This window comes from Heloderma suspectum, chromosome 2, assembly GCF_057233095.1.
Source record: "Heloderma suspectum isolate Gila_16-S chromosome 2, 16-S_ref, whole genome shotgun sequence".
Lineage (NCBI taxonomy): Eukaryota > Metazoa > Chordata > Lepidosauria > Squamata > Helodermatidae > Heloderma > Heloderma suspectum.
The window spans coordinates 14,789,493-14,815,060 of NC_139459.1; the positions used below are offsets into that span (position 1 = coordinate 14,789,493).

The 25,568-nt window shown below is 46.0% G+C and overlaps 1 protein-coding gene across 1 annotated transcript in view; it reads left to right on the top strand.

The window, feature by feature from the left end:
* Nucleotides 1-25,568, top strand: part of KATNAL2 (katanin catalytic subunit A1 like 2) — a 44,488-nt gene that overhangs the window by 16,496 nt on the left and 2,424 nt on the right. The window contains exons 3-15 of the mRNA XM_084832871.1: nt 1,800-1,966; nt 3,416-3,452; nt 4,391-4,520; nt 5,736-5,834; nt 6,666-6,764; nt 9,281-9,358; nt 10,465-10,563; nt 11,414-11,477; nt 12,465-12,583; nt 15,636-15,727; nt 17,640-17,750; nt 23,200-23,362; nt 25,358-25,460. Of these exons, the coding sequence (XP_084688997.1) occupies nt 1,800-1,966; nt 3,416-3,452; nt 4,391-4,520; nt 5,736-5,834; nt 6,666-6,764; nt 9,281-9,358; nt 10,465-10,563; nt 11,414-11,477; nt 12,465-12,583; nt 15,636-15,727; nt 17,640-17,750; nt 23,200-23,362; nt 25,358-25,460 (1,361 nt within the window). The remainder of the gene's footprint in view (nt 1-1,799; nt 1,967-3,415; nt 3,453-4,390; nt 4,521-5,735; nt 5,835-6,665; nt 6,765-9,280; nt 9,359-10,464; nt 10,564-11,413; nt 11,478-12,464; nt 12,584-15,635; nt 15,728-17,639; nt 17,751-23,199; nt 23,363-25,357; nt 25,461-25,568) is intronic.

The window sequence follows — 25,568 nt, forward strand, 5'->3', positions numbered from 1 at the left end:
GTTAAAACAGTAAAACAGCATTTGTTTTTTGGAAAGCCTATTTAAAGAGGTCGCAATGAAGATGTTGGTTTGAGGCAGTCACAATGGTGGCTTAGGAGCGGGCCGTCCATTAGACAGAGTGAGGCAACTGCCTGAGGGAGCTGATTTTGTCTTTCATGAAAGGACAGCAAATTAGTAGCTATGGAAATTATTTATTTATTTAGTTTGTTACTTATTTTTTATTTATTCATTTTATTTCTATACCACCCAATAGCTGAAGCTCTCTGGCAACATTATTATTGTATTTTTATTGCTAGGGAAGAGGAAGAAGCGCTTATGGGATTTCCTGCCGCAGGTGCCAGCATAACTTGCCTGGCATTGGGTCTTGTGCATTTTGACTTTGGGAGTTTGGGCGCTATTTGCTGTTCTCCTTCAGGCAGCAAAATGGCTTGGACCAGCCTTAGCATTGTACAAAGAGCTAGTTGTACAATGGAAGCTCGGTGATTGGCTCAGTATAAAGTAACCACTTTTGCAAATGTTGCATGTGGCCAACATCAATGATACTCTGATGTTAATTGTGGTATATGCCCTGGCTCAGAGATTCTCTCAGACTATATTGTCTGTATGTTGGCAACCACTGATCACCTGTCTACTGTGTATACAGTCAGATTTCTCTTACAACCAGATACCATCTACAGCCAGTTCCATACTTCACTCTGATATGGGTAATACAGAATTCTAGTTTTTAAGAAACACTCTCTCAGACAAGATTTGTCTTTTTGTCTTTTACTACCAAGTATTAGCATAACAGTTCTAAATACAATAACTTATGCATGCATAAATTCAAACACACAAAACATCTAACATCATTCTTAAACAAGGCTTCTAAGCAGAGTCAAGTACATTTGCTAGTTCTCAGTGATAATATCAAGCTTACTAGGTTGATTCTACAGGCAACACATTAGGGAAAGCTAATCCTAAAGGATAGCTTCCACTGTTGCATGTTCTGAGTCTCCTTTATATACTTTTTGAATGCTATAAAATATGTCCAAACTATTTTTACGACAGTTTATATTTCTTAGCCAAGAATTCCAAAGATAACCTTTCTATTCTAAATCTTCATATGTCTAAATAAGATTATCAGATTTTGACGTTTCTTATCGAGATTAATGTGCATACCAACATACTTATCTAAACATGTTATTTTTCTCTGACATGTTACAGGTATGTTTTTGACACAAAATATTTACTTGACATCATCCTGTCTTGTGAGCTTGTTTTTCTTACGTATTTATGGTCTCCAGTGAGGCCTCTTGGTCACTTATCTGATGGCCCATTTAACCTAATAACTCTACTAAGTGAATGTCCTAAACCTAAATTTAACATTGACACCTCCTTATCTGGATTCCTTTTAAACAGTAAAAGGATCTAATGATCTATTTCTAATTGCCTGGTACAATTGTCTCCCATCTGGCAAACCTCAGAGCTATGACATTTTAATTACTCTTAGGTGAGAAGACCATACTGAGTGATATTAGGCACTGGAATCCCATTTTTAATTCCAGAATTCTCTTGGAGGCATTTGATGATAGAATTTCCTAATCGAGCAGCAGGGGTAAGATCGTGCAAATATGAAAGATTTGCTTGATCTGCCACATAATAAATATATTTGATTACTTCAGTGATCACTCAACAATCCTGGTCTGGTATTATATTGCACTTTCCCCTCTGTCATTTAAAACTTACTTCTTTTTAAAAAATCTGTTATAACAATCGCATCTTGACAATACACTGAAACCTCTGCATCTTGTCATTCCCAGGTATGTGGATGCCGCAAATGCACTGGAGCAAGAAACAAAGCTGGGCTTGAGGCACTTTGAAGTTTGTGACAATGTTGATCTTGAGACTATTTTGATGGAATATGAAAGCTACTACTATGTAAAATTCCAAAAGTATCCAAAAATTACGAAAAAAGCTCTAGACACTAGTACGTGACTCTGTTGGGAAGAATGCCTTTCCCCCCTCAATGTTAAATTTAGGTTTTGTTTCTTCAGCTAATATTTAAAGTTTTTTAGTACCAACCATGTGTAAATGTGGCAGCGAACAAAGCAGTGTCGTGGTCTCTGTCCTGGAGGACTGTCTTATATACGCTGATCTGCATAAATACACCATTCCTAGTCTGCATACATATCACTTGCTAGATTAGGAACTATGGGCGTACATTGGGTGCTAATCTGACTCTTGATGCTCCCTATCCACTCTGCATCATTTTCAGCTGGGTATGCAAATTTGTATGTACCTCTGGAGGCACCTCCCTGTCCACATTTTGGTGCAACTAGTCATGCAGTTGGGCCTTTCAACTATGAGACAAGGGGGTTAGGTCTAGATTTACACTGGATCAACTACACTGGCAGAAGTAGACTTCCCCGCCCCTCCCTTTCCACAGCAGACCCTCCAGCTGCCTGAAAGTGCTACACAGAGAGCCAGAAGAGCCTGCTGAATGGGCTGAGCTGGTGTGGATGTGTGGGGAAGGGGGCATCCCCAAAAATCAGGCAGAGGGACCTTTGCGAGTGGAGCCCTTCTTGCAGAAGGCAAATTCTGGCTCCAACGCAGGGTTGGGGGAGAAGTCAGGCTTTAGCAGTAAATAATGGACATGAGAACAGGCACAGTCCGCTGTCTGGGATGTCTTCCTTTGCAGACCTCAGTGAAATGAAGGGAAGCAAAAGTACCGCCATGCACTTCTCCAGCTCCCCTTCATTTCAGTTCAGCTTACAGTGGAGAACTTTCCAGTTGATGGTGCTCCACGTTGAATACAATCTGGGGACTCTTAGTGTTTACTTGCTCTGTAAAACCCACTTGGATGTAGGGAACAACAGTCTACATGATAGCAAATATTAGATCGCAGTCCAGCACACGCTCTGTGTTGGATTGAGGCCTTTGGGGGTTTTCTTTTACATTTTTTAAAAATGAAAAGCCGGTTCCCTTTCATATTGCGAGTGGAGCCCTTCTTGCAGAAGGCAAATTCTGGCTCCAACGCAGGGTTGGGGGAGAAGTCAGGCTTTAGCAGTAAATAATGGACATGAGAACAGGCACAGTCCGCTGTCTGGGATGTCTTCCTTTGCAGACCTCAGTGAAATGAAGGGAAGCAAAAGTACCGCCATGCACTTCTCCAGCTCCCCTTCATTTCAGTTCAGCTTACAGTGGAGAACTTTCCAGTTGATAATGCTCCACGTTGAATACAATCTGGGGACTCTTAGTGTTTACTTGCTCTGTAAAACCCACTTGGATGTAGGGAACAACAGTCTACATGATAGCAAATATTAGATCGCAGTCCAGCACACGCTCTGTGTTGGATTGAGGCCTTTGGGGGTTTTCTTTTACATTTTTTAAAAATGAAAAGCAGGTTCCCTTTCATATTTTTTCTCTCTCCACACAGCAGGTAATAAAACAAGAAGTGGAGGAAAATCGAAAAGGTAAGATGGGTGGCAGCTGCAAGGACAGCATTAGGTAATAAGAGTTTTTGTAACCATACAACACAGTGTTAATTTCTTAATTCGTTTAGCTCTCCCCCCCCCCCCACTCCACAGTGCACAAAGTGCTGCATGCAACACACAAACATTCTGATTTCTGCCTTTATATGGCAGTGAGGACAGTGTGGAATCGTGGTAGAAGGAAATGAAAGTAATTGGTCAGAGTATGTTCTAGGTAGGTAAATCTGTTAATGGGTACATTAGGAGAGACACAGTAGGTAAACTGGTATCCTGTACTGGAGTGAATGAAAACTAACATAAAATACAGCCAGAGGAAAAACCTCAAGAGCAACCCCAAAATTAAAAACAGGTTTTCAAACTGAGATGTCCAGACAGCATGAGTTTTTTAAAAGGTCTGAGTGAACAGAACTGTCTTCATCTGATGCCAAAAAGACCACAGGGTTGGCCCCAGGCAAACCTCTCTGGGAAGGATGTTCCATAACTGGGGTGCTGCTACTGAAAAGGCCCTCTCCCTGGTGCTTACCTGCGGCACTTCATTTGGTGGGTGCCCTCTAGAGTAGGGCTTCTGTAGAAGACCTTAGGGTTTGGATAAGTAAATATGGGAGAAGGAGGTCTTTCACGTAACCTGGTCCCAAGCCATTGAGGGGTTTAAACTGGGCTGGAAAGGGACTGGGAACCAGTGCAGCTGATAAAGCACATGCATAATATGGTCAAACCTCCCAGTCCCAGTTAGTAACTGAGTGGTCTGTATTGGACCAACTGCCGTTTCTGAACTGTTTTTAACTGCAATTGTCCAAATGGGACATTACCAGAGCATGGGCGATTGTAGCTAACCTCTGTTAACATTCAGCCCTGAGTCCCTCAGCATTTCAAGACAGGTTGTAAACCTGACACCTCCTGAAAGCTGTTTTTTATCCTAGGGCGGTGAGCGGCACATGTCGGAATCTTCCTAAGATCAGCCACCATCAAACAACACAGAGGCCAGTATCGAAAGCTATGCCTGCTAGAACAGCTGACCCCAAATATTCCAGCAAGGAGAGCCCTAAACAAGTTGAGATTCCTCATTGGTTTTTCACGTTCCGCTTATTTTGGGGAATGCAGTATGTTTAGCAGTTGGAGAAGGCAACCGGTAGATTATTGGGACATCAGTATTTACAGAGAAAAGTAACGCTGTGGACGTTGGCTCGGCACTGGGTTGAATGGGCAGGTCTCCCAGATCTAACTCTTTGTCCTGCTGTTCCACAGTGGCTCCAGCCTGGATTGTTCAATAGGAAGATAGTTGGGAAGATGTGAAGCTGCCTAATACTGTCATGCCATTGGGCCACCTAGCCCAGCACGTCTGACTGGCAGCATCTCTCCAGGGTCTTGGAAGCCTTTTCCCAGCCCCAAACGCTGCAGATTTTTTCAGTCGGAGAAGCCGGGGCGGATGTGGTCAAAGGGTTATTTGGGATCCATGCGTTTGGTGCGTTCAGCCATTGTTTGCGGCCTTGTATGTGTGTTGCACCCTTCTCAGAAGTGAGGAACTGAGCAAGCGTCGAATGGCGAAGCACTCACTTCCAATGGCCATACTACGATGGGAGTTCAGTCCAACACACCTGGAGAGTGCCAGGTTAGGGAAGGCTTCTACTGCGATTAGAATCGCTGTCTCCTGGTGACAGCCATACTGGATGTTACAAACTTAGCAGAATGCACCGGTCTGGCTAGCACGTAATGTTAAGACTGGGTTTGGTGTCACATGTATGAGCCTCAGCATGACTTGAGTGAAGCTTTGGGCTCAGGCACTCCCCCTCCCCACTCCTCCTTTTGCATGACTGGGAAGCAGAGTAAAGTATGGTTCTGTTCTACTTTCCCTGATTCCTGGCTTCTCATTATGTACAGACCAGGAATTGTGTCTTCAAACAAACTCTAGTCAAGTGCTGAACAAGCCACCAACAAACCCTGGATTGTTTTTGCTGGCTTGTTTAACAAACCAGAGTTTGTTTTAAACCGTGATTCCTAGTTTGTACTTAACAGCAAGCCAAGAATCAGGGAAAGTGAGGCTTGCTTTATTCCTCCTCCCAATCTCACGGGAGCAGGAGAGAGGAATGTGTGAGCCTGAGACTCATGCAAACGACGCTAAGTCCTAGCTCAGCATTGCAAATCCGGCCATTGGTTCTGCTGGAGATAGCAAGCACAGGGAATTGTGGGCATTTCTAAAACTTGCCTGCTTAGAAACCTCAGCATCCTATAATTTGAAAACTGGTGGTTGTTGTTCTTTTCCTATAGGACAGTGAAGATGCATTAAGCCGAGTGCCATCTGAGTTTGGTTTAAATGTATCTGCAATCCACAAAGGAGGAGGTGGAGAAGGCTTTCATCCCAGAAGGGTTAGTCAGAATCTTGCATGCATGAAGCAGATTATACAAGATTTTGGCGTGTCTGGAGAGGGAAACTACTGCAGAGTCACAGGATCCCAAGACCTGTCCCTTTGTTCAAAATCCGTCTTGGTCCTTGCTTCTACCAAGTCAGGCTGAAAGTTCCTGGGAGCTAAATAAGGCTGGGTGTGGGGAGCAGGACCGACATCAGAACCCTTGGAAAACTGCTGGGGCTGCAGTACCCTGCCTGGACCCACTGCTGATGCCTGCCTTGCACCCCCCGCCCCTGCCCTCCCTCCCTCCCTCCCTCCCACCCACCCCCACACACACACTTTTAGTCTAGCTGATATTTATATTCCCCACAATCCCTCAACATAGCTTTGCTCTGGAGCATCATGAGAAAATAGAATGGCAGTTGCAGCCAGCCCTCTGTCACTGCTCAGAGTTTTGCCAGCCAAGCCCCCCCAGGCCCCACTGATGGAGGAGGGGGCGCACCAGAGGGCACTGTGCCCTCTTCAGACCTGGAGCCAGCCCTGGGGGGAGGCAGCGGCAGTGGCAAAGGGGTGGGCAAAGCAAGGCAGAAGCCAAAGCAAAGCAAGGCAGGTCTGTGGCAAGGGCTGCCACTACCCTCTATAGCTCAGGCCAGAGAATAGACCTGAATTAGAGCCTTTGTAGGGGGTCAGGCCTTACCACGTGGCCCCCTCTGGCCAGTTGCGATTGCAAGGGCTTCCCCACTGGTCTGGCTTGTTACCCTTTTCTTCCTGCCCTGATATCCTGCAGATTCCTGGATCAAGACCCATTATGCGCTTCAGGCCTGGCAAATGTTGTTTGTTTCCCCTACAGGGCCAGATCATTGATTTCCGTGGAATGATCCAAGATGCTATCAAAGGAGCATCAAATGAAATTGCTTTGCACAGCCTGAACTGCAATCCAGATCCTTCAGTGAGTGGTGTTCTTTCCATCCAGTAAAATTAATTAAAGAAGTAACTGATGATGACTGGGAAACTCAGCTAGAAATCAAAGTGTAATGTGCAATGATGTTGATGTGTCTGACTTTCTGTGCTTAAAAAAACTTTAATATTCCGCATGCTGGAAAACTCAGACTTCCATGAAAATCATGGAAATGTGAATGCATTTGTTTAATTTCTCCCAATTAATTAGAATAGCAACCTAAGAGTTTTCGAAGAACTGGAAGCATGTGGGGGGCAGGGCCTGGGGCAAAGGAATATCTTAGGGCTCTGGTTGGCTGCTAGGCTTTAACAGGGGTCATATTTTGAACTGAGCAAGGGTGGAAGGGCCAGCAACCGTACTCCTGACCATTGACTCACCCCCATATAAACTGACACATACACAAGGGCTCCTTCCTCCTCCCTCCCAGTGTCAGGGCTAGGCGTGAGGCCCAGGGGAAGCAGATGGCACAACTGTGCTCACTGTTTGTTCTGGGTCATACTAAGCAAAGCAGGAATCAAGGCAGAACCTTGGAGAGCGCCCTGCATAATGTGCAGACTGGAGTATTCTCCCATAAGGAGCTGTTGTCCCAGCAAAGAACTGCAGTCAACTGAGGCCTTAAGAAGGCTGGCAGAGCCTGGTCTTTCAGTGGCTCCAGCCCTGCTGGATACTGACTGTGGTTCTTAAAGGGCCAGTGTCTGTTTCTGCCGTCTCATGCTCCTGCATGGCTGATGGACAGGAGAAGCTGCAAGGGGACTCATCCTCAGAGCCAGATGATGAGAGAGCTACATCATCTGGCCAGGAAGAGAGAGAAGGAGGTGCTGAAGTGGGGTGACCTGTGACCCATGTGAATTGGAGTCCTCAGGGGAGTGCGGAGCCTCGGTATCAGGGGACATTACAACAGCAGAGTTCTCCTTTTTATGCACCTCAGCTCCTCACTCCTATTCGCTCCACCTTGGCTCACACAAGGGAGTGAGCAGCTGAGGGACAGCAGGGGAGGATTCTCTCAGAGCCTCAGGTGCTGTTCATGCGAAGTGAATAGGGAGCTAAAGACTGCACTGCCTGTGAGAGACAGTCTCATGCGAGAGAGAGAAGGGTGGTGGGGACACTGAAGGCTGCCTAATTCCAGGCCAGAGTATTTGTCCATCTTGCTCAGTGTTGTCAGACTGGAAGTGGCTCTCCAGGGTCTTGAGCAAAGACAGGTCTTTCACATCACCTCCTACCTGATCCTTATAGCTAGAGATGCCGGGGATGGAACCTGGGGCCACCTGCATCCCAAGCGTGTGCTGCATCACTAACTACAGTCCCACCCCAGTAGAAAGCGGGTCATCCTCATAATAGTGTGGGGAGGATTTGGTCCTTGGAACGAGGTCTATGCCAGAGACTAAGTGGGAAGGCCCTGTGAGCTGGATTGGGTCCCTGTGCCTCCAGTTGCTTATCCCTAAGGCCCACGTGATGCCAACAGACCCGTCTCTTCAAATCTGAGTCTGCCCAGATTGTGTGAAAAGTGGAGCATGCACTTTGAAAGTGCCAAGGAGGCACATGGGCAAAGGGGTACTGAAACTTTCCCCCACTGGTTACTTTTCTCTCTGCAGTCCCTCCTGCAGAAACCATTCCCCCAGCCAGGATTACTTGCAGTATCTGATCTGGGGTAGTGGGGACACGTTGTGGGGGAAAGTGGTGGGTATAGGAATGGTTCAGCACTCCCTGCCTGTGTGCCTCTTTGCTGCTTTCATTTGCCTTCCCACCTTAGACATAATTGGGGCAGGGGCCGTGGCTCAGTGGGAGAGCCCCTGCTTTGCAGGCAGAAGGTCCCAGGTTCGATCCCCAGCATCTCCAGGTGGGGCTAGGAAGGCACCCTGCCTGAAAGCTGCAAAGCTGTAGATGCTGGCTGGCAGCAGTACTGGGGTAGCTGGACCAGTGGACTAAGGCAGCTTCCAGTGTTTCTGTGGGATAGGTTTCCATTTTGAAGACATGCTGTCACTTGTAGTCTGAGAGTAATATGGATGCATGGGGTGGGAACAGGGAATGGCCAAGGAGTTCTAAAGCGCTATCAAGTCCTGCATCCTGACCTTCAGAAGTCACTCCCAGATCCCTGCCTGCACTCCTGGTTTCTTGAATGTCTGGCCCTTTTTCCAGGTTTTTTTCAGCACACCTTCATCTTCATCTTTTCATAAACAGTGACCTCCAAATTGGGAGACCCCGTGGTTGTTTGAACATGGGTCCTCCTTTGATCATGCATCAGATGCAATATCCAGGGTACAGGGAAATTCCCTGTCCAAATAACCACAGCGTCTCCTGATTCAGATCTGCTGCATTTGGAAAAAAGTGGGAGAGAGTATGTGAGCCTGATGTAACAGGGAGTGGGGATTAATGTGTCTGAAGAGGATCTAATATACCAAAGACTATTTCAAAATGTTTAAAGTCCCATTTGATGGTATCTCTAGATAACTCAACCAATATTTTTACATGCTGTGTATGTTTCATTTGTTTGTGTGTTTTTTTAATAGGAACGCTTATTAAAACCTCTGGGTGCCTTTGTTGGAATGACGAGTGAAATGAGAGAACTTGCAACTGTTGTGAGCAGGGTGAGACTGAACCTTTCTTTTCAGTCTTGGGATGTGTTCTGATTGCTAGCCTAGTTGGTTGAGGACTTAATATTCTTCTTCTTCTCCTCCACTTCTCAGTACCAGAAGCCAGGCATGAGCAACAGGACAAGCGTCTATGGATATACTGGTGCATTTTGTGCACAGTTCTGTAGGAAAGCTTCCTGCATGAGCATCACTGAAGGAAACTCCCCTGCTTGCTCAGCTCCCATCCACTTCAGTGGAGTCCAGGCAGGAGACTTTCCTGCTCAGTTGCACGTTGTGTATGCATGTAAGAAGAGGTTACTGGCAGAGGAAGGAGATGGGGGTTGATGGTCTATCAACATAACCTTGAACAGCAGCTTGTATGTTTCCAGCTCTCTGCTCCAACAGGCAGCTACACTCAACCCATGGAGTGGCTTAGGGAGTAGAGAGCTTCTGGATCTCTTCTTTCAAAAAGAAGAAAGAAACCATTCAAGCAGCCCCCTACCCCTAAGCTTGAAGGAGTCTCATATGTTTCATCTGATGCAATGCAGAGTAAGGATGCAAGTATTTGCGAGCAAGGGTGCAATCCCATGCCTGTTTAGACAGGAAAGGTCCTGCAACTCCCAGCATGCCCCAGCCAACCATATTGGCCCTAACCATGTATAAAACAGTAAGATTCCAACCCTGTCCCTCCCATGCTTATGCAGGGCCAGCCGTAGGTTGGCCTAACTAGGTGCTCACCCTGGCTGGGGAATGCTGGGAGCTGTAGGACTTTTTTCTGTCAACATGCACAGGATTGCATCCTTGGTGGCCTTCTTTTGGGGTGTATTATGGCCTGCCCATATGCCATAAAACTCTTGCACTGCATGCCTAAGCTGAATAACTCAGCAGGAAGTCCCATCCGTTTCAGTGGGATTCACTCCTAGGTGAGCATGCTTAGGACTATCAGGCCCTTGCTGCATTAACAATTTAGAGCTTATGCTCTCGAAGCAAAGCAACCTGTCCTTTTCTGTATCAGTGTTTAATTTTATAACCAGGCGGAACTGAGCTTATTTTGTTGCAATGTTTATTGTACGGGGAAATCAGAGTCCTGTTGTTTAAGGAGATCAAACAATGTCTTGCAGGATATCTACCTTCATAACCCCAATGTAAAGTGGGGCGATATTATTGGACTCGACACAGCCAAGCGGTTAGTAAAGGAAGCTGTTGTGTACCCCATAAGGGTAAGCAAATCCTAAATAGCTATTTTAAAAGCCGCAACACTGACCTCTCCTTCTATCAGAGTTACGTGGCCCAGATGTTACCTGCTGCTTTTGCTCCCCCCCCCCCCCGCTTAGTTACATGCAGTGAGAGCTTTAAGCTAGAGTATTCTGGTATTTCTTACCCCACCCCTTGCTTTTAGCCCCATCCCTTTTGTCTTGGGCTCCACCCACAATTGGAATGTGGCCCCAAGAAGCTTCTCCAAAATGGAATACAGCACTTGTGTGCTAGCGGTTCAGCACCCCCGGTTTCAGCCCTCTAGGAATAGGACTGGGAAAGACATTCCTCTGCCTCAGACCTTGGAGAGACGCTGCCAGTCAGAGCAGACTGTATTGGTCTAAATGGGCCAGTGTTCTGATTCACCATGAGGCAGCTTCATTTGTTCACTCAGTTTCTTCAAAGTGTGTTGGACCACATCATGAGTGGCAGTCTACCCAATCCCCCCACCCCGCCCCGGTTGCTTATGATGCTTAGGATGCTTTTAGACATGCCTAGGGACATGCCTGCGAAGGGCTTTGGCTTCTTGCTGTCATCTGAGTGCTCTGGTGCAACTGGAAGTCTAAGAAGCAAAGCTTTGCAAGAAGTTACCATTTTGCACGGGTGGTGGTGGTCTTGCACTTCTTTCTCCTCTGTAGGTTGTTTAGCGACAAACTGCCCCTGTGATTCATGTGGTCTGAATATGAACAGTTGAAGAATTGGCAGAGGGGAGGGGAGTGACAGCTTGGATGCCTGTAGCTGTTGCAAAACTTATCCTTTGACTCCAAAGATTAACTTTTTTTCGTAATTCTCAGATTCCTCCTCTTTTTTCCCCAGTATCCACAACTGTTTACGGGCATCCTCTCTCCATGGAAGGGACTATTGCTCTATGGGCCTCCAGGTACTGTCTGTATAACTGCAGCAGCTTGTGAAGCCTCTCCTGCAGTCACCTGGACATTTGTCTTGTATCTTACACTGGCTGAAGGCAGACATAACATTCTTAGTGATGGTGACAGCAGGTTCTTCATCCATGGTTTGGATCCATCTGCATAACATGTCTTGCACCCTTACATGTCTTGCATGATGGGTGCTAGTTTAGCTGCCAGTCATGACCCTTCCTTCATTCTTCAGGTGAGCTGCCCTGTATCTTTTTTTTTAAGGAAAGAAAACCTTTTAAACAATCATGTCTGTATATGTATGCATTCTTTTAAAAAAGACGAACCCTTTAACCCCTTTGCAAAAGTGCTCCAGGTATTGGGGGTGGAAATATGCTGGTGACAGCATGGACGCTAGCCAATAGGCAGTCACCATATCTGTTTCCCCCCTTGAAATACTATTGTCTCCACCATCATCACCAGAATTCATTCTTGGACATAGGTTTTAAGGCAGCTACGGTATGCTCAAACTACCTCCACCATATTTGAAATACATTTGTCATTCCCTATTGTGCTTGTTTTCTTCAAAGGTCTTTAAAAAAATTTATTTCATGCAAGGAATGCTCCATGATAACTTAACTGCTACACACAATCCCCAAAATAGCCTCCCTTCCTCTCACTAGGGCATCCATTTCTGCGGAAATGTCATTTCCCCAGAACTTGAACTGCAATATTAAGTTGCTGGAAATAATTTTATTTTTTCCCCTTCCATCTAGCATTTCCATGGTAGTTAGTAGCATTGTTTGTATTCTATTTGAGTGGCAATAAATCTTTTCACTCTTTTAATTCCTTTAAAAAATATATTAATTGCAGGATATTTAACAGGGGTAAGCTACTCTTGACAAAGTAACTCAGGAAAATTATTATGAGAACATAATGCATGTGAAATTCCCAAGTGGGGAGTAATCTAAAGTAAGGCTGAGAGTAAATGCCTTCTTTCCTACACCTTGTAGGTACTGGAAAAACTTTGCTAGCCAAAGCTGTTGCCACTGAATGCAATACAACCTTCTTCAACATCTCGGCATCCACTATCGTCAGCAAATGGAGGGGTGATTCGGAAAAGCTTGTCAAAGTAAAAACTGCTTTTGTTTTCCTTAGACACCAGAAGAATTAACCATCAAAGAATTTTCTAGTGAGGTGGCCTAAGGAAGGAGTGAAAATAAGAACGTAAGAGCCATGTTGGATCAGACCAAGGGTCCATCTTGTCCAACATTCTGTTCACGCTGTAGTCAACCAGCTGCCTTTGGGAAACCCACATGTAGGACATGAGTGCAATAGCACCCTCCCGCTCATGTTCCCCAGCAACTGGTGTACGTAGGCATACTGCTTCTGATACTGGAGGTTGCATATAGCCATCAGGACTAGTAGCCATTGAAGTCTTCTCCTCCAGGAATTTGTCCAACCCCTTTTTAAAGCCATCCAAATTGGTGGCAATCACTACACCCTGTGGTAGCGAATTCCATAGTTTAACTATGCACTGTCTGAAGAAGTCCTTCCTTTTATCTGTCCTGAATCTCCCACCAATCAGCTTCATGTCATGACCCCAGATTCTAGTATTACGAGGGAGAGAGAAAAACGCTCCCTCTCCACTTTCTCCAGATGGCAAAGCCTATCCCCACAGCGAAGACAACTCCAGTGCTTAGGATGCTGAACTCTCTGGTCTGTGCCACAAGCTCTCTGGTCTGTGTGCACTGGTGTGGGAATGCAGAACACACCAAGAACCATCTGGTTGCAGCAGCAGCCTTGGAGAGGATTGGGCTGTCAGTATGGGATGCCGTTAACTGCAAAGATTAAAGCTGTAACTTCATGTCCATGGTGGAGTTTACTTCACTGTGCATTTTAATGCAGTCATCTTTAAGCAAGAAAATAACACATGGTTCTATAAGTGACAGGATGTCAGATCAAGTTGTTTAAAGAAGAATTCTATTTGTAGAGAAAAATCACCATCATCTCTTTTTGAACAAACACCAACAAATCCCACTTCATTTTATGTAGTGTGGGATTCTCTGCATTTTGTGTTGGTCAGATTCCCCCGCCCCCAGACCCCGCTGTGTTTTAGTTCAGCCCAACTTTATTTTAAATTGCATTTCTTTTCTTTTTTTAATCCTTATTTAAAAATCTACTAATGGAGCAACAATACAAGAAATGAAATATTTTAATCTCTGGTGGCTGCTTTAGGATTTGCCCAGAATCCCTTTCTGGTATAATTTTCTTCTATCCTATTATTTCATATATACTTGGATAGGATTTAGGAGGAAAAGATTTAAACATAAAGACAGGATTATTCGTGTATGTTTGCTCTTTCTCTCCTCTTTTGTAAGCCATGCAGATTTAAGAAAGGGTTTGTACTCCCATGCCAAGGCAGTATTTCAATTTTTTCCCCTGAATAGTCTTAGTCGGACATGCATTTATTTCTCTCAAAATATTAGTAACCACATCAGCTAGAGGTCATAGGAAAAAATAAAATGCATAGCACATTAGTACAATGTTTTTTATTTATTGTAATTATAGCCCGCTATTCTGTTCCATGGCTTCAGGGTGGCTTACGCGTTTTCATCTCTGGATGGCTCACAAGATCATAACAACATGATATGAAGAGGCAAACATAAGCAATTACTACAGTCAGATTACATCAAAGGGCACAAATGTACACCAATTGGTTATATTTGTTTCCATTAGTTTTAAAAACATTTTAAACATTTTAAAAATATTTCTGAAGTAAAAACAAAAGAGGTCTCAGCCCTGGTAAATGTAAGGATCTTTGGTATTTGACATAAATAGCATATGATTTGTGTAAATACTGTTTATAGATGGCCCGGGATGAGCATCCAAACTTGGCCACCGACTTGAATGGCTTTAAGAAGGGTTTTAGATGGCTGTCAATGGCTTCTAGTCATGATTGCTATATATTGCCTCCAGGACTGGAGGCAGCGTGCCTCTCAATAGCAGTTGCAAGGGGACACAAGCAAGAGGGTGTTATTGCCCTTATGACCTGTTTGTGGGCTTCCCATTGGGGCATCTGGTTGGCCACTGTGAACAGAATGCTGGACTAGATAAGCTTGTGGTCTGATCCAGCATGACTCCTCTTACGTTCTTATCAGAATAACTGGAAATCTGATTAAACAGGAAGGTTGTTCTACTTCGGGTTGTTCAGGCTACAGCAGGAAGAACATAGTAACTGTGCATATCAGTAACTTTGGAGATTACTGTTTTTCTTATAAATTCTTTTTAGGCAATTCATTTCTCAAATCTTGTTTATTTATTTATTATTAAATTTATTAATCGCCCATCTGGCTGGTCACCCAGCCACTCTGGGCGATGTACAACATACAATAAAAACAGTTTAAAACAATAAAATTCTACAATAAAAACATTTTCTAAAATACCTTAACCCACCCCAAATGCCTGCCTGAACAACAACGTTTTTAATGCATGACGGAAGCTCATTAAAGAGGGGGCAAGACGGAGTTCCCTAGGGAGGGAGTTCCACAGAGTGGGGGCCACCACAGAAAAGGCCCTCTCCCTCGTCCCCACCAGTCTAGCTGTCCTGGCTGTTGTTGTTATCTTATTTGTCTGCATGACAGTTTTCGGTTACAAGCAGAACATTTTGTTGGGATGATTTCTTGCACATGCTCTCTTAAAAAGGAGGTGTACATGAGCATGGCAGTGGGGGAACATAGAACTTGCATGCAGAATGTCCCAGCATCTTTGGTTGCAAGGCTTTCTGGAAGCAGGTGAAAAGACAGACCTCCATATGGCATCCTGGAGAGCTGCTGCCAATTAGAGTAGACAGTATTGGCTTAGAGCAAGGGTGGGGAATGTGTCTCTCCCGGATGTTGGACTACAACTCCCATCATCCTTCACAGTTGGCTATGCTGGCAAGCGCTGATGGAAGTTTCACTTCAACAACATCTGTAGGGCCACACGTTCACCAGCCCTGGGCTAGATGGACCATTGGTCCAGCTCAAGGTCAGGTACCTTCCTATGTTCCAATTGTCGCTCTTGGATAGTGGCTTGCCATAGCAATGCAGCCTTCCCAACTTTAGGTAATCAAAGAGAAGCCCCAGGCAAGCCCAGTTTGCCCTCCTGACTTGTCCTTTCTTGGTCTCCCTTTTTCTGAACAGGTGTTATTCGAACTTGCCCGCTACCATGCCCCCTCCACAATCTTCCTGGATGAGCTGGAATCGGTCATGAGTCAACGGGGCACTGCTCCAGGGTAACAGGTTTCAAGTGACATGTTCTTATCAGAATAACTGGAAATATGGTTAAACAGGAATGTTGTTTTATTTTTCTGTCAGGTAGATCTTTTGGCCAAATGGCTTAGAAATAAACCCACCCAAATTGCTAATTGCAGCATGGGTGGGATTGAGACCCCGGAAGAAAATCTGTTGCTCCTTCCCACTCCTCCTTTTCTGTCTCTGAACATCCCTATATACATCTGAGTGCTTGGCTGTGCTCATAAAAGCACATGCAGCATGCAGTTTGACCTCCCCTAACTAGGAGCAGGAACTACACGCATCTCTGTTGGAAGGAGCAGCATTTGCAGCTTTCGTGGATATTAAGAACTGGGCTGCGATCTTCTCTTTATTTAAGTAATGATGATGAAGTGTGCACCTTCCTCTCAGGGCAGGGCTGCTTGGCCACTAGGTAGTCCTCCCCAGGTTCCCTCTGAGAAGCCTCTGGGTAATACAGTCTCTGCTGGATAGGGAACAGCTTGGGCCAGCCTTCCCCAACCTGGTGTCTTCCAGATGCTTTGGACTTTAGCTCCAGTTGTCCCTGACCCTTGGCCATGTTGGCTGGGGCTGTTGGGAGTTGAAGTCCAAAACATCTGGAGGACACCAAGTTGGAGAAGGCTGGCTCAGGCCTTCTCCTGTTTGAAGGAGCCATTGGGTAGCCTTGCAATGCATATACATCATTCAGACCTCTCTCTTTCTCTTCCCTTTTTTTCTTTTTACAGATAGAGGCTCTGGGATTTTGAGAGGTCTGTAACTGTTGCAACCAAAATGAACAGCTGCATAACCAAAATAAATCAACAGGGAAAGCTTTTCATGCAGTGGAGATGAGCTTCCCCTGTGGATTTCTGATTGTTATGCAGCTGTGTAGAAGATGGAGGCTCCATACCTTTAAAAAGGTAGGATCCTGAAGGCATTATGTAACCAGTATGGCCTGGTACTCTTTTCTTCAGGCAAGTTGGGTGACATGGACACATGCGTTGAGGTGTTTAGAGTATGGGAAGTTCTTCCAGAGCTTGAGCAGACTTGATGACCACTGTGTTAGGTCATGCTATGATTATTCTGTTATAGCACAATAGAGTTGGCCCTGAGGAAGGATTTTGGCTACTCTCTTTATAAGCTTTGCCAGTGACTCAGATACCCATATTTCCTCTCATAGGAACATGAGAAGTTGCCTTATACCGAGTCAGACCATTTGGTCCATTTAGCCCAATAGTCCCTCTCAAGACAGAAGATACTGAGTGCACGCTCTCATGTTTGAATAACCCAGAAGATCTTTCAAAACTTTCAGATAAATAGAAGGGTGATTTATACAGAGCTCTGTATTGTGATCACTCAAGTTCAAATGATTAGGGGTTGCTCTGATTAACCAAGTAGTGGAACTCTGCTGTATTTTATTTATTTATTTGACTTGTACCCCACCTTCCTACCAAAAATGGCATTCAAGGCTGTCTGCTTTGGAATGTATTACCAGATAAGCAAAGCCTGCATTCTGCCACTGTGTTGTGGCCTGTTTGTGTTTTGTGTAATTATCCAGCACTATCCAACTCAAGGCTTAATAGTCTTCTCACTAAATGCCAGCTCTGGTATTTCCTCAGTGCCTCTCATATTAATCTGCATGCAAAGATAAAACTCCAGAATGTGCATTTGCTTTCATTCGAGTACTCTTGTGAGTGGATTCATCGTAGAATTAACTTCTGGGCATTAATCGTCATGAAGTTTGACATAATGCTGAGGTTTTAGCTATTGGAACTGAGCCACGCTTGGAATTTGGGGTGGGGTGGAAGACTCATGACTGGGTTTCTGCATGTGAGCTTGTCCCTAAAGGGGATTGTTGTGATGAGGCTTGGGAATAATGTTTCCCCCTTTGCCTGTCCCCCAAATACATCTTGGTAGTGGTGAACATGAAGGAAGCAGGCGGATGAAAACGGAATTATTGGTGCAGATGGACGGCTTGGCCCGATCGGATGATCTTGTCTTTGTTTTAGCGGCTTCCAACCTGCCCTGGTAAGGGATCCAGAGAGTACGTTTTGAATACATTTGCATGAGCCTCTAAACACAGATAAAGATTTTACTTAGACTCAGAGCAGTGAAAGCCTTGATATTTGGTTAAAGCCTTCAAAGATTAATTGGGAGCTTTTTACTGTGTGTGTGTGTGTGTGTGTGTGTGTGTGTACGCTCATTTCTGCAGTTCTTGTTGTTTGTGCCACAGGAGTACATAATCCTTTGTAATGTCAACATATGCCAGCGCAAGCCAGTTGCTAATATTTAAAAAGGGACTTGATAGCCAAGTTATTTACTATGGTTAATCTAAAGAAGGGTTTCAGCAAAGAAACTCTTAGGGTGCTTAAAACATGCAGCGCTCAGGAAAGATGTGCTCTATAAACAGGGAAGGATGGATTTTATGGTATTAAAAGGTGACTTTTAAAAGTTTCAGGATAAAACCCTTCAAGCTTTTTTAACATCATGTAAATCTAGTGGGGGGGAGGGGGAATGGGGCATAATAGAAAATGCATACCATTTAGTATCTTCAGTTATTTTATAAAGAAATAACAAGGGGAAGGGACTAGTTAGTGTCATGGCTGAGCTGTGAATAGGAGCTTCCAGTTCAGATCTTCATTCTGCCATGAATTCACCGGCTGGTCCTAGGGCAGGCTCACTCTCTTGCTCTCTGCCCCAGCATCCCATCTGCAAGATGGGGATGATGATAATAGTAATGGTACTTCAGAGGTGCGTTTAGTGGTGACGCGAGAGAGGGCCTTCTTGGTGGCTGCTCCCAGGCTGTGGAGCGCCCAGCTGAGGGAGGCTAGGCTGGCTCCCTCTCTGCTGTCCTTCCACCGGTGGGCAAAGGCATTTCAGTTCAAAGACTTGTGGCCGAAAAGCTGGTCCGTTGGGTTGGGTGCTGTTTTTATTTTGTGTGTGTTTTTATCTGTGTTTTTAATGTATTATTATTGTTCTTAACCAAGTCTTCATCTACCTGTTCTTAAGTTCAGCCACTGTGAGTGCCACTTTCTTGGTGGAAGGACGAGGTGCAAATCAAATCAATAAATACTGACCTCTCCTACAGAGAGACTGTAAGAAGTCAGAGGGAATATCTGTGAAGTGCTTTGAACTTTCAGTATCAGGGGTGGGGCAGTTCATTGGGGTTGGGGGATGGATGACCCCCACCCAGCCATACATCATCCCGTTCCTGGCCGAAACATGGGGTGGAGCGCTCCTCCACCCCGTGCCTTGGTCAGGGTGGCTTTCCCCACCCCACACATTCTCCTGTTGGGTAGGATGCGGGGCAGGCAAAGTACTTGCCGCACTGCTCCTCCCCCCATTTCAGAAGGTGGTGTTGTTGTTCAGTCGTTCAGTCGTGTCCGACTCTTCGTGACCCCATGGACCATAGCACGCCAGGCCTTCCTGTCCTGCGCTCTCTCCCGGAGTGTGATAAAGTTCATATTCATTGCATCGGTGATGCTATCTAGCCATCTCATCCTCTGCCATCCCCTTCTCCTTTTGCCTTCAGTCTTTCCCAGCATCAGGGTCTTTTCCAGAGAGTTTTCTCTTCGCATTAGGTGGCCAAAATATTTGAGCTTCAGCTTCAGTATCTGTCCTTCCAATGAGCACTCAAGGTTGATTTCCTTTAGGATGGACTGATTTGACCTCCTTGCAGTCCAGGGGACTCGTAAGAGTCTTCTCCAGCACCACAGTTCGAAAGCATCAATTCTTTGGCGCTCAGCCTTCCTTATAGTCCAGCTCTCACAGCCATACATTACTACTGGGAAAACCATAGCTTTGATTAGACGGACCTTTGTCAGCAAGGTGATGTCTCTGCTTCTTACTATGCTGTCTAGGTTTGCCATAGCTTTCCTCCCAAGGAGCAAGCGTCTTTTAATTTCATGGCTACAGTCACCGTCTGCGGTGATCTTGGAGCCCAAGAAAGTAAAATCTGTCACTGCTTCCATTTCTTCCCCTTCTATATGCCAGGAAGTGAGGGGGCCAGATGCCATGATCTTAGTTTTTTTAATGTTGAGTTTCAAACCAGCTTTTGCACTCTCCTCTTTTACCCTCAACAAGAGGCTCTTGAGATCCTCTTCACTTTCTGCCATTAGGGTGGTATCGTCTGCATATTGGAGGTTGTTGATAATTCTCCCAGCAATCTTAATTCCGACCTCTGATTCATCCAACCCAGCATTTCTCATGATGTACTCTGCATATAAGTTAAATAAGCAGGGTGACAATATGCAGCCTTGTCGTACTGCTTTCCCTGTTTTGAACCAATCGGTTGTTCCATGTCCGGTTCTTACGGTTGCTTCTTGACCCTCATACAGGTTTCTCAGGAGACAGGTAAGGTGGTCTGGTACTCCCATCACTTTAAGAATTTGCCACAGTTTGTTGTGATCCACACAATCAAAGGCTTTAGCGTAGTCAATGAAGCAGAAATAGACATTTTTCTGGAATTCTCTTGCTTTCTCCATGATGCAGCGAATGTTGGCGATTTGATCTCTAGTTCCTCTGCCTCTTCGAAACCCAGCTTGTACTTCCGGTAGTTCTCGGTTCGCATACTGCTGAAGCCTAGCTTGTAGGATTTTGAGCATCACCTTGCTGGCATGTGAAATGAGCGCAATTGTGTGGTAGTTTGAACACTCTTTGGCGTTGCCCTTCTTTGGAATTGGAATGTAAACTGACCTTTTCCAGTCTTGCGGCCATTGTTGAGTGTTCCAAATTTGTTGGCATATTGAATGCAGCACTTTAACAGCATCATCTTTTAGGATTTTAAATAGCTCAGCTGGAATACTGTCATCTCCACTAGCTTTGTTGTTAGTAATGCTTCCTAAGGCCCACTTGACTTCACTCTCTAGGATGTCTGGCTCAAGTTCAGTGACCGCACTATCATGGCTACCAGGGACATTCAGATCTTTCCTGTATAGTTCTTCTGTGTATTCTTTCCACCTCTTTCTTCTTAATCTCATCTGCTTCTGTTAGGTCCCTGCCTTCTTTGTCCTTTATCATGCCCGTCTTTGCACAAAACGTTCCCTTGAGATCTCCGATTTTCTTGAAGAGATCTCTAGTCTTTCCCATTCTGTTGTTTTCCTCGATTTCTTTGCATTGTTCATTTAAGAAGGCCTTCTTGTCTCTCCTTGCTATTCTCTGGAACTCTGCATTCAGTTGGATATATCTTCCCCTTTCTCCCTTGCTTTTCGCTTCCCTTCTTTCGTGAGCTACTTGTAAAGCCTCATCAGACAGCCACTTGGCTTTCTTGCATTTCTTTTTCTTTGGGATGGATTTCGTTGCTGCCTCCTGAACCTCCGTCCATAGTTCCTCAGGCACTCTGTCTATCAGGTCTAATCCCTGAAATCTATTCCTCACCTCCACTGTGTATTCATAAGGGATATGATTTAGGTCATACCTGAATGGTTTAGTGGTTTTCCCTACGTTCTTCAATTTAAGCCGAAATTTTGCAAGAAGAAGCTCATGATCTGAGCCACAGTCAGCTCCAGGTCTTGTTTTTACTGACTGTATAGAGCTTCTCCATCTTTGGCTGCAAAGGACATAATCAATCTGATTTCGATATTGACCATCTGGTGATGTCCATGTGTAGAGTCGTCTCTTGTGCTGTTGGAAAAGAGTGTTTGCTATGATCAGCGTGTTCTCTTGGCAAAACTCTTATTAGCCTTTGTCTTGCTTCATTTTGTACACCAAGGCCATGCTTGCCTGTTATCCTGGTGATTTCTTGACTTCCTACTTTAGCATTCCAATCCCCTATGATGAAGAGGACATCTTTTTTTGGTGTTAGTTCTAGAAGGTGTTGTAGGTCTTCATAGAACCGATCAACCTCAGCTTCTGCGGCATCAGTGGTTGGGGCATAGACCTGAATTACTGTGATGTTGAATGGTTTGCCTTGGATTCGTACTGAGATCATTCTATCATTTTTAAGATTGTACCCCAGTACTGCTTTTCCCACCCTTTTGTTGACTATGAGTGCTACTCCATTTCTTCTAAGGGATTCTTGCCCACAATAGTAGATATGATGGTCACCTGAATTAAATTCGCCCATGCCTGTCCATTTTAGTTCGCTGATTCCCAAGATGTCGATGTTCAATCTTGCCATCTCATGTTTGACCACCTCCAACTTACCTTGATTCATTGATCTGACATTCCAGGTTCCTAAACAATATTGTTCTTTACAGCATCGGATTTTCTTTTCACCACCGGACACATCCACAGCTGAGTGTCCTTTCAGCTTTGGCCTAGCCGCTTCACTCTTTCTGGCGCTACTTGGAAATACCCTCTGCTCTTCCCCAGTAGTATATTGGACACCTTCCAACCTGAAGGGCTCATCTTCTGGTGTCATCTCTTTTAGCCTTGTGTTACGTTCCATGGGGTTTTCTTGGCAAGAATCCTGGAGTGGGTTGCCATTTCCTTCTCCAGTGGACCACATTTTGTCAGAACTCTCTGCCATGACCTGTCCGTCTTGGGTGGCCCTGCACGGCATAGCTTATGGCTTCACTGAGTTACACAAGCCCCTTCGCCACAACAAGGCAGTGATCTATGAAGGTGAGGGGCGCGCTAAGGTCAAATCGCCACTGTTATGTCCAGTCAGAGATTTATTGATTTTTTATGTATTGCATTTATATCCCGCCTTCTTTCCTCTTGCAAGGAACCCAGGCAGCTTCCATGATCCTCCTCCCCTCAATTTTATCCTCACCACAACCACCCTGTGAGGTAGGTTGAGCTGAGAGTCTGTGACTGGCCCAGAGTCACCCAAGGAGCTTCTGTGGCTGAGTGGGGACTGGAACCCGGATCTCCTGGCTCCCAGTCCAACGCTCTCGCCACTACACCACTCTGGCTAACGAGAGATAACGAGGATCCCTCTCCCCACTAGCCCTGAAGTGGAGGGCCTTGGGGGAGGACCCTTGGCCAAGGGAACCGCAGGCCGGATGTGCCTGCCTGGCAAGCCAAATGGCACTATGGGCTGGAAGCTCCGCAGCCCTGATAAATACATTTATGTATATATAAGAAGGCCTGCCTGCACTGTTCTGCCTACACCACCAGCTCTAGCCGGAGAGCTAGTTCTTCTGTGCATGTATGGACGTTGCTTAATTACTGTATGCTCCATGACTCAAAACCGGAAGTATAAACTGGCTCTGTTGTAAAGCGTTGTGCGCGAACGTAGTGTTTTCCCTCTGATGGCTGCATGCAGTCTGGGGTCAAGATCTCACCCTTTCACTGCTTCCCCAGGGAGATCCCTTGCAATCTGCACTTCAGGAAGCAGCGAACCCTGAAATCTTTCAGCCAACAGATCTCTAGAGCAGCCTTCCCCAACCTGGCACCCTCCAGACGTGTTGGACTGCAGCTGCTGGCTGGGGGATTTTGGGAGTTGTAGTCCAACACGTCTGGAGGGCCCCGGATTGGGGGAAGCTGCTCTAAACTGTGTAATAATTACCTGAGATGCTCTTCTCTCTTCTAGGGAACTGGATTATGCCATGCTGCGCCGGCTGGAGAAGAGGATCCTGGTTGACCTCCCAAATAAAGAGGCAAGGCAGGTGATGGTCCAGCACTGGCTTCCGTCAGTGAGCAACAGCGGAGGAGTGGAGCTGAGGACAGACTTAAACTACACCTTGCTCAGTCAGGTGAGGAGAGAGCAGGTCTAGTTGCCCATCACAGATAGCCAAGACTCTTTTACAGACGGAGGAGATGTGTACTTCCAGGAGTGGTCTGTCGAGGGCTGTCAGTCAGATGGTCATATGGAACCCGCAAGTTTAGAGGCGATAAGCCACCCGTTGGTGGGAAGCAACAGCAAGGGGGGACTGTTGCCGTGGGCTTCCTGGAGGCTTCTGTTTGGGCCACTGAAGGAAGCAGAACGCTGGACTTAGATGTGCTGCTGTTCTGCTCCAACAGGGCTCCCTAATGTTCTCCTGATGAGCTTTTGTAATGGCAGAACAGCCACTCGCAAATGTCATTTGTCTTGAGGCAAACCTCTCTTCCCAGCCTAAGTGGCCAGGATCCAAGGAACTGTGCAGCTGGTTCCACACGCCCAAGGGTCCTCTCCATTTGGTTTTTCCTAAAAATCAGCAGCACACACACACACCCTGCCCCAGTGCCATAAGGCAAGCAACTTGATATCGAGCTGCGCTTTAAAAGCAGTTTGAGAGTTGGCATGGAGAAACAGGGGAGCTGGTCTGCATGGCAAGGAGAGAAGTAAACAAGAAATTGCACGCAGTGCTAGGACCCCCGAGGGCACCCCCCTCAGGGAGTTGACCTTCTCGCCGCCATCATCGCCTGCTGCTGTGGCTGCTCGTCATCCTTCTCATCACTGCCACTGCTTGCTTGCTTGGCAGGCAGGCTGCTGGGGAGCCGGCAGGCAGCGGCATCTATTCCTCCTGCTTCTCACCACCGCCACTGTCTGGGCCAGAGGGAGAAGCAGATGAACAAGCAGGTTGAAGCGGTGAAGAGGAGCAGCATCCAGGGGGCTCTGTCAGCAGGCCCCTGCTGGGGTGTGGATCGTGCCTACCCTTGACGCTGGCCCTGATCCTGTGCCTGATAGATTCCGACCCCTGTTTTATAAAGTCAATGCTTATGCGGCTCATCTTATATAATCTTTTTTGTGTATCTGGTGTTCCCCTCCTCCCAGCCCCCAAATCTCACCTGACTCAGTTGACAAGGAGCAACAGAGTTGGGTGTTGTCGGCATATTAGGAACATGGGAAGCTGCCTTATACTCAGACCACTGGTCTGTCTAGCCCAGTATTGTCGACACTGACCGGCAGCAGCTCTCCAGGGTTTCAGGCAGAGGTTTTCCCAGCCCTACCTGGAGATGCCGGGGATCGAACCTGGGACCTTCTGTGTGCAAAGCAGGTGCTCTGCCACGGAGCCACGGCCCCTCCCTTGAATTGGTGACACTTCTCTTGAACTCCCCTGGTGAACTCACCCAGCGGCTTCATATAGACATCAAAAAGCATAATTTGTAGCCTAACAGCTGCATTTTAAATTAACTGTGGCTTTCAAAGGCATCCAGATATACAACATATTGCTAACTGGGAGGTTACCAGAGCATGGAGAATTGGCCAGGCTGTCCCTGTCCTAGAAGGATGTAGAGTGACTGCAGAGCCGTGTTCCAAGGCCCCGAGAATTCCCGGAAGACGCCTGATGTAGTTTCATTTCTGAAAACCCTCTGTAGCCCTTCCCGGTGCCTCCTGGCTCGGAGATGGACTGGAAGCCTCCGTGTACACCACTCTGAGTTGCTTGGAATGAGAGGCACATGCACCAGATAGTTCATTAAGCTTAAGTAGCCAACTACCTGACATCATATCGGTGGGACAACTGCCTGACGAGAGGCAGGAAACCTGGGCCAGTAAAAGTAATGTGGAGCGAGCAGATTGTAGCTGGGGCAGTTGGCGTCCTTCATTTGTCTAGGGTGAGAATTAGGAAAAGAGTAATATTGGGGAGTCCTGCATTCTAAATGGACATACCAGGCAATGGTCTTATGCAGGAAGGACCCTCACAACCTTCTCCCTGTTTAATCACCTCCTTAAACACCCCCATTCTGCTCAGTACTAGCTTTGCAACCATCTACAGTGGGAAGGAAGCCTCTACAGACCAAAGTGTGTCTTGCTGATTATGTCCTAGGAGATGGAAGGGTACTCTGGCTCTGACATTAAGTTGGTCTGCAAAGAAGCTGCTATGCGTCCCGTGAGAAAAATCTTCAGTGCCCTTGAAAATCATCAGTCAGGTACAGTAACCCTCGTGTAGAGAGTGCTGGGGTGGGTGGGGGTGCTAACCAGCTAGCTTCCCCGGGGTACACGATGAACTGTGCAGCTATATAAACACACCAGTAGGT